The sequence below is a fragment of the Babylonia areolata genome, chromosome 35 (assembly GCF_041734735.1).
Source record: "Babylonia areolata isolate BAREFJ2019XMU chromosome 35, ASM4173473v1, whole genome shotgun sequence".
Taxonomy (NCBI): domain Eukaryota; kingdom Metazoa; phylum Mollusca; class Gastropoda; order Neogastropoda; family Buccinidae; genus Babylonia; species Babylonia areolata.
In genome coordinates, this window is record NC_134910.1 from 6,620,207 (window position 1) to 6,632,440 (window position 12,234).

The following is a 12,234-nucleotide window of genomic DNA, read 5'->3' on the forward strand; positions in this document are numbered from 1 at the left end:
ATTTTTAAAAGTGTTAAAATTGTTAGCCTTCGTGACATGCAGTTAAGAAGTTCTTGCTATCCAGACAAAAAGGGGGAAAAGCAGGACGTTAAAGTATCTTTCAATGAACGTAACCGAATAATCATGTAGATAGTCTATAAAATGTGTCACAAGTGAAAGGAACAGAGAGAAGAAACCACTCGTTGTCGAGTCGATTTTTCCAGGGGAAATAACTATCTGAGCTGGATCTTTCTTATTCAGATAATTCTCAATCTGTTCAACAGTATTTGAGCCGAAACCTCCTTTGACCAATGAAATCGCAGAGCACTTGCTTGGCAACTCGATGCTTTTGCAAATGGCGAGGTAGACACGGAATACTTGTTCTGTTACATATTCAGGCAAAATGTAAACAACGGATGGGCAAGTGTCAGAGATTCCAACGCTGGCCAGTTTTCATGCTGCTAAGTCAAAGGAGGAAAACATTCCATTGATAAATAAATCCTGCTTTTAGTTGAGTCGAAGGCGCGATGCTATTGGGGTGAAAACATTTAAAGAATCGTGTCATCTGTGAACTGTCGCTTGGAGACAAATTAATATCTGAACTAACAATTTTGAACAGATCGACTTGTCAACAGCCAGAACCATGTCTGTGTCATCAAGCCCCACGCGCTCAGGGCGAGAGCCGCTTTTTGAGTCCAGCAAAAGCCCGGAGAGACAGGAGAGGTAGAATGGAGTGCGTGCATGCGTGTGCGTGTGTGTATTTGTGTGCGTGCGTGTATGTGTGAGTGTGTGTGTGCGTGCGTGCGTGTGTGTGCGTGCGTGTGCGCGCGCGCGTGTTTGTGTGTGTGTAGAGAGAGAGAGAGAGAGAGTTTTGCGATTGTCTTCCGTGTGTGGATAGAGAGTGTGTGTTAGTGTGTATGTATGAAGTAGTAGGTGTAGTAACAGTAAGCTGTAGTAGTTTGTATTCAGTTTTACAATCATGCACACGAAGTGATTTTAGATTTAAAAAAATGGATGGAGGGAGGAGAGTGTGACTGTGTGTGTGTGTGTGTGTGTGTGTGTGTGTGTGTGTGAGGGGGAAGTATGGGTGTGGCTGCAACTGATATAATTTTTTCCATGCCATTATTTATAGTTGTGTTGTTATTTAAGTGCTGTTTAACCTTTTGCACCAGTATGCTTGCAATTATTTTAGTTGTGCTCAAAACAGCTTTTAAGATGCTCAGTATTTCTATATGTAGATGTATGTAGGGACATGCAAAATGTGTGTGACACACTTATAGGCTTGCTGTTGTATTGGTATCAGTCTGACTGTGTTCTGGTATCACCATCTGGAATTGCAGGAAGTCTGTGGCACTGGACCAGAAACTGGAAAACAGACTGAACATGAAAGATTTAGAGAGACTGAAGAGTTCTTTTATGGTAAGTATTCAGAGAGAAAGGAGAGACCAAGGACAAAGAGAGAGTGAGAGAGAAGAGGTGGGGAGAGGTAGACAGAGAAGGGGTGGGGAGAGGTAGAGAGAGAATTCTTCATTTTCAGCAGAGGTACAGAGTCGCATGGAAACAAAGATATGCACAGGAGCAAACCACTCTGTTTTATTTTTCCCCTTTTTATGTGTGTGTGTGTGTGTGTGTGTGTGTGTGTGTGTAATTACCACTGTCAGACTTTGAGAATGGGTCAGTGTCTTTGTCTTGAATTAGATCATCTGTTGTCAGTGTTGATGAAGGTGACAACCTTGATGATGACAAAGATGTTGATGATGAGACGATTAAAATGTTGATGACAATGAAGATGTCAGTGATGATAAAGATGTTGATGATGATAAAGATGTCTATGATGATGAAGGTGTTGATGATGATGTTGATGAGGATAAAGATGTTGATGAAGATGTTGATGACGATGAAGATATTGAAGATGATGATGAGGACGAAGATGTTGATGACGATGAATATGTGGATGACGTTGATGAAGATGTGGATGACGATGAAGATGCAGATGACAGTGACGATGTTGGATGACGATGATGAAGATGTTGATGACTATGTAGATGTTGATGACGATGAAGATGTTGGTGATGATGACACCCCCAGGTGGAGGGCGAGGGCTATGACAACAAGCTGAGCCTGACCAGAGAGCAGTTCTGTGAAGCCCTGTCCTTGTTGCTGAAGAAAGGGACAAGGGATGAGGTAGGTCACACACTACACGCTGTGAGATGAGGTAGGTCATGCACTACACGCTGTGAGATGAGGTAGGTCATGCACTACACGCTGTGAGATGAGGTAGGTCACACTGTGAGATGAGGTAGGTCACACACTACACACTGTGAGATGAGGTAGGTCACACACTGCATGCTGTGAGATGAGGTAGGTCACGCTGTGAGATGAGGTAGGTCACACACTGCATGCTGTGAGATGAGGTAGGTCACACACTACACGCTGTGAGATGAGGTAGGTCACGCTGTGAGATGAGGTAGGTCACACACTGCATGCTGTGAGATGAGGTAGGTCACACACTACACGCTGTGAGATGAGGTAGGTCATGCACTACACGCTGTGAGATGAGGTAGGTCACACACTACACGCTGTGAGATGAGGTAGGTCACACACTACACGCTGTGAGATGGGGTAGGTCACGCTATGAGATGAGGTAGGTCACACACTACACACTGTGAAATGAGGTAGGTCACACACTAAACACTGTGAGATGAGGTAGGTCACGCTGTGAGATGAGGTAGGTCACACACTGCATGCTGTGAGATGAGGTAGGTCACACACTACACGCTGTGAGATGAGGTAGGTCACGCTATGAGATGAGGTAGGTCACACACTACACACTGTGAAATGAGGTAGGTGACACACTACACACTGTGAGATGAGGTAGGTCATACACTACACACTGTGAAATGAGGTAGGTGACACACTACACACTGTGAGATGAGGTAGGTCACACACTACACACTGTGAAATGAGGTAGGTCACACACTACACGCTGTGAGATGAGGTAGGTCACGCTATGAGATGAGGTAGGTCACACACTACACACTGTGAAATGAGGTAGGTGACACACTAAACACTGTGAGATGAGGTAGGTCACGCTGTGAGATGAGGTAGGTCACACACTGCATGCTGTGAGATGAGGTAGGTCACACACTACACACTGTGAGATGAGGTAGGTCATACACTACACACTGTGAAATGAGGTAGGTGACACACTACACACTGTGAGATGAGGTAGGTCACACACTACACACTGTGAAATGAGGTAGGTCACACACTACACGCTGTGAGATGAGGTAGGTCACGCTGTGAGATGAGGTAGGTCACGCAATACACGCTGTGAGATGAGGTAGGTCACACACTACACGCTGTGAGATGAGGTAGGTCACACACTACACGCTGTGAGATGGGGTAGGTCACACTGTGAGATGAGGTAGGTCACACACTACACACTGTGAGATGAGGTAGGTCACACACTACACTCTGTATTTTTTCTTGCATGTAGTTTTATTTGTTTTTCCTATCGAAGTGGATTTATCTACAGAATTTTGCCAGGAACAACCCTTTTGTTGCCGTGGGTTCTTTTACGTGCGCTAAATGCATGCTGCACATGGGACCTCGGTTTATCCTCTCATCCAAACGACTAGCGTCCAGACCACCACTCAAGGTCTAGTGGAGGGGGAGAAAATATTGGCGGCTGAGCCGTGATTTGAACCAGGGCACTCAGATTCTCTCGCTTCCTAGGCGGACGCGTTACCTCTAGGCCATCACTCTGCTTATTCACCAAGCTGTGAATGGGAACTTGACTTCCGTCGGGGAGGGTTGAAATGTGTGAAGGAGAGGATTTGACACCACCTTCCCCTGCCGATCCCTGGACACAGTGAATGTTATTATCATAATAATGATTATAAGTTTATTTGTATAGTGCCTAATTAAATGATTCTGCTCCAGGCGCTTCACAGTGACGATAGCTCCAATTTAAAAAAAAAGTCTCTCTCTCTATATATACATATATATATAGATAGAGAGGGAGACACACACACACACACACACACACACACACACACACACACACATATATATATTTGTCTAATATCACTAAACAGTGAAAAGACTATGGACTAAAGAAATACACATATTATGTATAACGCATACATGCACGTGAAATCACTGCCGCGATGGCGGTAACAGATCATGGAAACCTTTTAATCTTTGAACTTGACTGCTTGTTGGCACCAGTACGGAGAGCTGTTTGACAAGATCGACGTGACGCGGGAGGGCACAGTGGACTGGGACAAGTTTGCCTCCCACATGTTGCTGGAGTTCTACGAGAAAGACGACCGCGTCAAGTCCACCCAGGTGCCCCAGTGGAAAGACCTCAAGGCTCTGCCGAGGTAGGTGCTTTGTATGTGTGTGTGTGTGTGTGTGTGTGTGCTGGGTGGTGGTGGTGGTGTGTGTGTGTGCATATGTTTGTGTGTGTGTGTGTGAATGAGTTCACATGTGTGTGTGTGTCCCCCGAAAACGGAGTATGGCTGCCTGCATGGCGGGGGTAAAAATGGTCATACATGTAAAAGCCTACTTGCGTACATACGAGTGAATGTGGGAGTTGCATCCCACGAACGCAGAAGAAGAAGTGTGTGTGTGCTAGGGGTTAGTGGGGTGTTTGTGTGTGTTTGTGTGTGTGTGTGTGCATGTTTGTGTGTGAGAATGTGTGTGTGTGTGTGCGTGTGTGTTTGTGTGTGTGCGTGTGTGTGTTTCTTCAACACTACATATGTATGTGTGTGTCTTTGTATATGTTTGTGTGCATGTGTGTGTGTGTGTGTGTGTGTATGTGTATGTATCTGTGAGTGTATGTTGGTTTCTTCAACACTACATGTGTGTGTGTGTGTGTGTGTGTGTGTGTATGTATCTGTGAGTGTATGTTGGTTTCTTCAACACTACATGTGTGTGTGTGTGTGTGTGTGTGTGTGTGTGTATGTGTATGTATCTGTGAGTGTATGTTGGTTTCTTCAACACTGCATGTGTGTGTGTGTGTGTGTGTGTGTGTGTGTGTGTGTGTATGTGTATGTATCTGTGAGTGTATGTTGGTTTCTTCAACACTACATGTGTGTGTGTGTGTGTGTATGTGTATGTATCTGTGAGTGTATGTTGGTTTCTTCAACACTACATGTGTGTGTGTGTGTGTGTGTGTGTGTGTGTATGTGTATGTATCTGTGAGTGTATGATGGTTTCTTCAACACTACATGTGTGTGTGTGTGTGTGTGTGTGTGTGTGTGTGTGTATGTTTATGTATGTGTGAGTGTATGTTGGTTTCTTTAACACTACATGTGTGTGTGTGTGTGTGTGTGTGTGTGTGTGTGTGTATGTATCTGTGAGTGTATGTTGGTTTCTTTAACACTACATGTGTGTGTGTGTGGTGCACTCCACTGGTGTGATGTTTGTTTCAGCCCCCACAAGGAGACGGTGCAGCGTGTGGCCTACCTGAAAAACACCAACCGCTACATCGCCATCAGCAAGGTCAGACCTCGTGCACACAACGGGAGGGGGTGTGGGGGAATAAGGAAGGGTGTGGGGGGGATGGGGAGGGGGGGGGGGTAGGTGACTCACTGTATTTGGACTGACCCGTGTACACCATACCAGCAAACTTCCATGCTGATGGCTGACCCAGCAGCAGAACCCAGCGTGCTTAGTCAGGCCTGGAGTGCCGTGCATGTATAATGTGTATACCTATGAGAGTGGATTTCTTCACAGGATTTTTAGCCAGATGACAACACTTTTGTTGCTGTGGGTACCCCCCCAAAACGGAGTATGGCTGCCTACATGGCGGGGTAAAAACGGTCATACACGTAAAAGCCCACTCGTGAACATACGAGTGAACGTAGGAGTTGCAGCCCACGAACAAAGAAGAAGAAGGAGTTGCTGTGGGGTTGTTTTTTTTGTTTTTTTTTTCCCGTGCGCCAAGTGTGTGCTGCACATGGGACGTCTAGTTTATCATCTCATCCGAATGGCTAGACGCTCAGGGTGAGAGTGGGATTCAAACCCAGACCCCCACAGACAGAAAAGCATCTTAACCGATCTGCCACCTTCCTTCCCAACAGCTGACCTTCTTCTTCTTCTTCTCCTTCTTCTCCTTCTCCTTCTTCTTCTTCTTCTTCTTCTTCTTCTGCGTTCGTGGACTGCAACTCCCACGTTCACTCGTATGCACACGAGTGGGCTCTTACGTGTATGACCGTTTTTACCCCGCCATGTAGGCAGCCATACTCCGCTTTCGGGGGTGTGCATGCTGGGAATGTTCTTATTTCCATAACCCACCGAACGCTGACATGGATTACAGGATCTTTAACGTGCGTATTTGATCTTATGCTTGCGCATACACACGAAGGGGGTTCAGGCACTGGCAGGTCTGCACATATGTTGACCTGGGAGATCGTAAAAATCTCCACCCTTTACTCACCAGGCGCCGTCACCGTGATTCGAAACCCGGGACCCTCAGATTGAAAGTCCAACGCTTTAACCACTCGGCTATTGCACCCATCCAAAACAGTTGAACAATTGGTAATCAGAGCTTGACGTTGCATGGAGGGTATGATGGATGGTGGATAGCTGAAATTCGGCCAGCCGCTTTAGGCTAAAGCACGACTTTTTTTTCTTTTTTTTTTTTTTTTTTTTTTGCATCTGGAAGATTTCTGAATGGTGTTCATGGTGAATAAGTAAGGTAAGTTCAGATTTTGGTGACTTTTTTTTTTACTGAGAGAAGTTAGCAATGGAGTGGTCTGTGTGCCAGTCCTTCATGTGAAGAATGTGAGGTTCAGACCTGGAAGGGTGTATGTTGATGTGGGGACTGGATGTGATGTGATTTGATGTGATGATGTGGTGACAGGAGGGATGCGTGTCGATGTGGGGACTTGACATGATGTGATGTGGTGACAGGAGGGATGCGTGTCGATGTGGGGACTGGACATAATGCGATGTGATGATGTGGTGACAGGAGGGATGCGTGTCGATGTGGGGACTGGACATGATGTGATGTGGTGACAGGAGGGATGCGTGTCGATGTGGGGACTGGACATGATGTGATGATGTGGTGACAGGAGTGATGCGTGTCGATGTGGGGACTGGACATGATGTGATGATGCGGTGACAGGAGGGATGTGTGCCGATGTGGGGACTGGACATGATGTGATGTGGTTATGTGGTGACAGGAGGTATGCGTGTCGATGTGGGGACTGGACATGATGTGATGTGATGATGTGGTGACAGGAGTGATGCGTGTCGATGTGGGGACTGGACGTGATATGATGTGATGATGTGGTGACAGGAGGTATGCGTGTCAATGTGGGGAGTGGACATGATGTGATTTGATGTGGTGACAGGAGGGATGAGTGTCGATGTGGGGACTGGACATGATGTGGTGATGTTGTGACAGGAGGGATGTGTGCCGATGTGGGGACTGGACGTGATGTGATGTGATGATGTGGTGACAGGAGGGATGCGTGGCGATGTGGGGACTGGACATGATGTGATGTGGTGACAGGAAGGATGCGTGTCGATGTGGGGACTGGACATGATGTGATGATGTGGTGACAGGAGGGATGCGTGTCGATGTGGGGACTGGACATGATGTGATGATGCGGTGACAGGAGGGATGCTTGTCGATGTGGGGACTGGACATGATGTGATGTGGTTATGTGGTGACAGGAGGTATGCGTGTCGATGTGGGGACTGGACATGATGTGATGTGATGATGTGGTGACAGGAGTGATGCGTGTCGATGTGGGGACTGGACGTGATGTGATGTGATGATGTGGTGACAGGAGGTATGCGTGTCAATGTGGGGACTGGACATGATGTGATTTGATGTGGTGACAGGAGGGATGCGTGGCGATGTGGGGACTGGACATGATGTGATCTGATGTGGTGACAGGAGGGATGCGTGTCGATGTGGGGGCTGGACATGATGTGATCTGATGTGGTGACAGGAGGGATGCGTGTCGATGTGGGGGCTGGACATGAAGGCTCAGCGGTCCCTGAAGACAGGCACTGACTCCTGCAAGGCGCGGGATCTGTGGATCACTCACTTCGTGCCCCTGCAGGTCATCAACAAGATCGCTCTGGCCTTCACCAGCAAGGAGATTGGTCAGTGGGGGGGAGGAGGGAGGGATGGTGGTGGGGGGTGGGGAGGTGGAGTGTGGGAGGGTGTGTGTGTGTTTGTGTGTGTGTGTGTGTGTGTGTGTGCACGAGCATGTGTGTGTAGTATGTTTTTTTTGTTGCTTTTTTTTTAAACAAAATTTTTATTCAGTAAATATGTCACACATGTACAGATAGACAGCAGAGCAACAACAACAAGCTAATGGCTTATATCGTGCTCTGGAATGTGATTGAATACATTTGTTTTGTTTGACGGCTGGTGGACGCTACACAATTGCAATTGTGTTGAAATACACATTTTCCAACTGCATATAAGCGACAGTCATTGCAGACATACATTGTTTCCCCCCCCTTTTTTTTTCCTTTTTTTCTTCTCTTTTTTTTTTAATTTCTTTTAGCCGCCATGGAGATTAATATATTTAAAGAACTTACAATGAATATAAACATCATTTTTAAGATACGTTGTTCACAACAGAAAGCAGAAAAGTACGAAAAACAAGTTAGTGAATAAGATAAAGAAATGAGAGAAGAAGAAGAAAAAAAAAAGAGAAGAAAATAAGAAAAAATATACAGATGGAGAGGGAATAACATTACACATAATCGTACTTGATTAGACCGACTAGACAGGAAGTATGGAAAGATTACATGTTCAATGTAGAAGATATATTGAGTCACACCTACACACCTAGAACAGTGCATACTTAAAATCTACTGGATTCAGTGATGAATCTGTGTACAGTTTCAAATATCAGCGTGTAGTATGTGTGCATGTTTTGTTGTTATCTTTCTCATGGTATGTTAAATGTTTTTACGCAAACTTCAGGAAGGCTGTCAAGGGCTGATAATCAAGTTGGGTTTCTTTTTTCTTTTTCGGTGGCTTTTTTTTTTTTTTTTCAGCAGGTGGTGTTTTGCATGCATGGATCAGTTTGCTAGCTTTGACACCGCCTTGAAACTGAACTGATGTTTGTGTATGTGTGTGTGTGTGTGTGTGTGTTCATGCTATTCTTTTACAAATGTATGTATGTAAAATGTTAATTTTACTATTCTGCTACCTGATGCTGTGCTGTAGACCGCAAGACAAGTTTCTTTATATTTTTATGAGGAGATTAACTCTCTCCATACGAACGGCGAAAGAGACGACGTTAACAGCGTTTCACCCCAATTACCATCATCAAAATATTGCAAGCGGAAGGCTCTTATACTGAAGAGGTGAATGTTGACAAAGAATACCACAATTCTGACGACGGAAGCTAAAGGTTGGGTCATTCAGACACCCACTGGACATCCGATGGGTCTGTGTAGAGGAGAAGAGAGGACTGGCCGTACTGAGTGAGTTAAAGTGGTTTGATTGATTGATTGTGTTGGCGTCTTGTTTCCTTGTGATTTGATGAGGGCATTAAAGTGATTAGATTGGTTGATTGATTGATTGTCGGCGTGGTGTTGCAGCCATCTATGACCTGAGCAGCAAGCTGGAGTTCAACTGTCAGTACAAAGTGCAGGACCTTGCCTTCACGCCCCTCTGCCTGGACTACTGGTCAGTGGGCACTGTGCTGTCAGTCTTCTTCTTCTTCTTCTTCTTCTTTGTTCGTGGGCTGCAACTCCCACGTTCACTCGTATGTACACGAGTGGGCTTTTACGTGTATGACCGTTTTTACTCCGCCATGTAGGCAGCCATACTCCGTTTTCGGGACTGTGCATGCTGGGTGTGTTCTTGTTTCCATAACCCACCGAACGCTGACATGGATTACAGGATCTTTAACGTGCGTATTTGATCTTCTGCTTGCGTATACACACGAAGGGGGGTCAGGCACTAGCAGGTCTGCACATATGTTGACCTGGGAGATCGTAAAAATCTCCACCCTTTACCCACCAGGCGCCGTTACCGAGATTCGAACCGGGGACCCTCAGATTGAAAGTCCAACGCTTTAACCACTCGGCTGTTGCGCCCGTCACTGCGCTGTCAGTGATGTGGATACTTATGCAGCGCCTATCCTCAGTCAGAAAACATGCTCTAAGCACTTTACAATCTCTGGGTCGTTTGCACAACAGGCTGCCTACCTGTCATTGGGCGGCTCGTCATTTGTTTCCTGTGTCATTCAGTCAGTAGACATGCACACCTCCGAAATCGGAGTATGGCTGCCTACATGACGGGGTAAAAACGGTCATACACGTAAAAGCCCACTCGTGTTCATACGAGTGAACGCAGAAGAAGAAGAAGATGTACTTAAAAGACAACCCATGGCAACAACAACAACAAAATATTAGCTGTATGGCAGACAAGAGAGAGCCAGCTTGTGTTCAATGCCGCATTATAACCACCGCCTTGTATATATATATATATATATATATATATATATATATATAATGGTACTTATATAGCGCTGAATCTTGTGCATAGACAAATCTAAGTGCTTTCGCACCAGTCATTCTCACGCACGCATAACACTAAAACTGGAGAAACTAAAGACAAGGAAGAGGCAGGGAAGGGAGGCTATTTTGGGAAGAGGTGGGTTTTAAGACCAGACTTGAAAGAGCTGAGTGTGGAGACTTGACGAAGCGAAAGAGGAAGTTCATTCCAATTGCAAGGTCCAGAGACAGAGAAAGAACGGCGGCCAACAGCCTTGTCTCTGACTGTTGATGTTAATACAAATCATAAACGAACAGGATAGATTTCAAACATCCCTGTAAGCCAACGATTTCTTGCAATCCCACGATTTCTATTTTCTTTTCCTCCCCCTGATTTTTCTCTTAGATTTGCATTGGGGAAAATATGTGAACCCAACTCTGACGACAAAGGAATTCTTTTTTTTTTTTTAATTAAAATAAGCGGGGAGACTTCCCACAATTTCTCAAACATTGTGAGAAATTGTGGGCCCCGCTGCCCTCCCCCCTCCCCCCGACGATTTCTCGCAAATGAGAAAAAACAACGTGGGAGGGGAACGACCACGATTTCTCGTAATCCCCACAATTTCTAGGCTCTCAGAAGTGAGAGAAATGGTGGGGTTGCTAGGAATCGTGGTCGCTCCCCTCCCACGGCAAAATTGTGTGGAAGAAATCCACGGTGATAGGTACAGCAGTATTCATGCCTGCACTGCAGACCTGACTCGGTGGGTTGGGTTATTCTGCTGGTCGGTCATCAGCCTTCCAGACGTGGTTCAGTGAACTATGGAGTGATGGCCTAGAGGTAACGCGTCCGCCTAGGAAGCGAGAGAGTCTGAGCGCGCTGGTTCGAATCACGGTTCAGCCGCTGATTATTTTCTCCCCCTCCACTAGACCTTGAGTGGTGGTCTGGACGCTAGTCATTCGGATGAGACGATAAACCGAGGTCCCGTGTGCTAGCATGCACTTAGCGCACGTTAAAGAACCCAAGGCAACAAAAAGGGTTGTTCCTGGCAGAATTCTGTAGAAAAATCCACTTTGATGGGAAAAACAAATAAAACTGCACACAGGAAAAAAAAAAAAAAAAAAGGGGTGGCGCTGTAGTATAGCGACACGCTCTCCCTGGGGAGAGCAGTCTGAATTCCACACATAGAAATCTGTTGTGATAAAAAGAAATACAAATACAAATACAAATACACCTTCTTGAGAAACTGTTTGAGAAACTTTCGGTGTTCTCTTCGTTTTAGCATGGCTGTTTTTCGGCATAATGTGACATCCCTCCTCCAGCTTTCCACCCTTTGTGTAACTCTCTGTGCGTGTGTGTGTGTGTGTGTGTGTGTGTATGTGTATGTGTGTGTGTGTGTGTGTGTGTGTGTGTGTGTGTATGTGTGTGTGTGTGTGTGTGTGTGTGTGTGTGTGTGTGTGCAATCCCCCCCACCCCCAGGTTTCAGTAAATTAAAAAAAAAATTTTTTAGAATCTCCTATCTCACATAAAGGAGGTAAAGCCAGTACAGTCACAAGTCATCTTTTCACCAGCTTTTTGTCCCATTATCATTCCTCAATCCCCAACAGCAAACTCCCCCCCCCCCCAAAAAAAAACCCAAAAACCAACCCAAAACAAACAAAAAACCCTTCAGGTTTCTTATTCTGTAACCTGTCACAGCTTTAAAAAAAAAAAAAAAAAAAAAAAAAAAAAGAAGAAGAAGAAAAAAAGAATTTCCTTTCTGCAGGTTT

The 12,234-nt window shown here is 45.6% G+C and overlaps 1 protein-coding gene across 3 annotated transcripts in view; it reads left to right on the forward strand.

Moving 5' to 3' along the window:
- Window positions 1–334: 334 nt before the first annotated feature.
- The window catches only part of LOC143278079 (cilia- and flagella-associated protein 337-like), a 74,728-nt gene continuing 62,828 nt past the window's right edge, over window positions 335–12,234 (forward strand). For all 3 annotated transcript variants that reach the window (XM_076583112.1, XM_076583114.1, XM_076583113.1), the window contains exons 1-7: window positions 335–702; window positions 1,320–1,398; window positions 2,068–2,163; window positions 4,213–4,367; window positions 5,421–5,490; window positions 7,953–8,109; window positions 9,568–9,655. In XM_076583112.1, coding sequence (XP_076439227.1) covers window positions 623–702; window positions 1,320–1,398; window positions 2,068–2,163; window positions 4,213–4,367; window positions 5,421–5,490; window positions 7,953–8,109; window positions 9,568–9,655 — 725 coding nt within the window. In that variant the 5' untranslated portion in view covers window positions 335–622. The remainder of the gene's footprint in view (window positions 703–1,319; window positions 1,399–2,067; window positions 2,164–4,212; window positions 4,368–5,420; window positions 5,491–7,952; window positions 8,110–9,567; window positions 9,656–12,234) is intronic.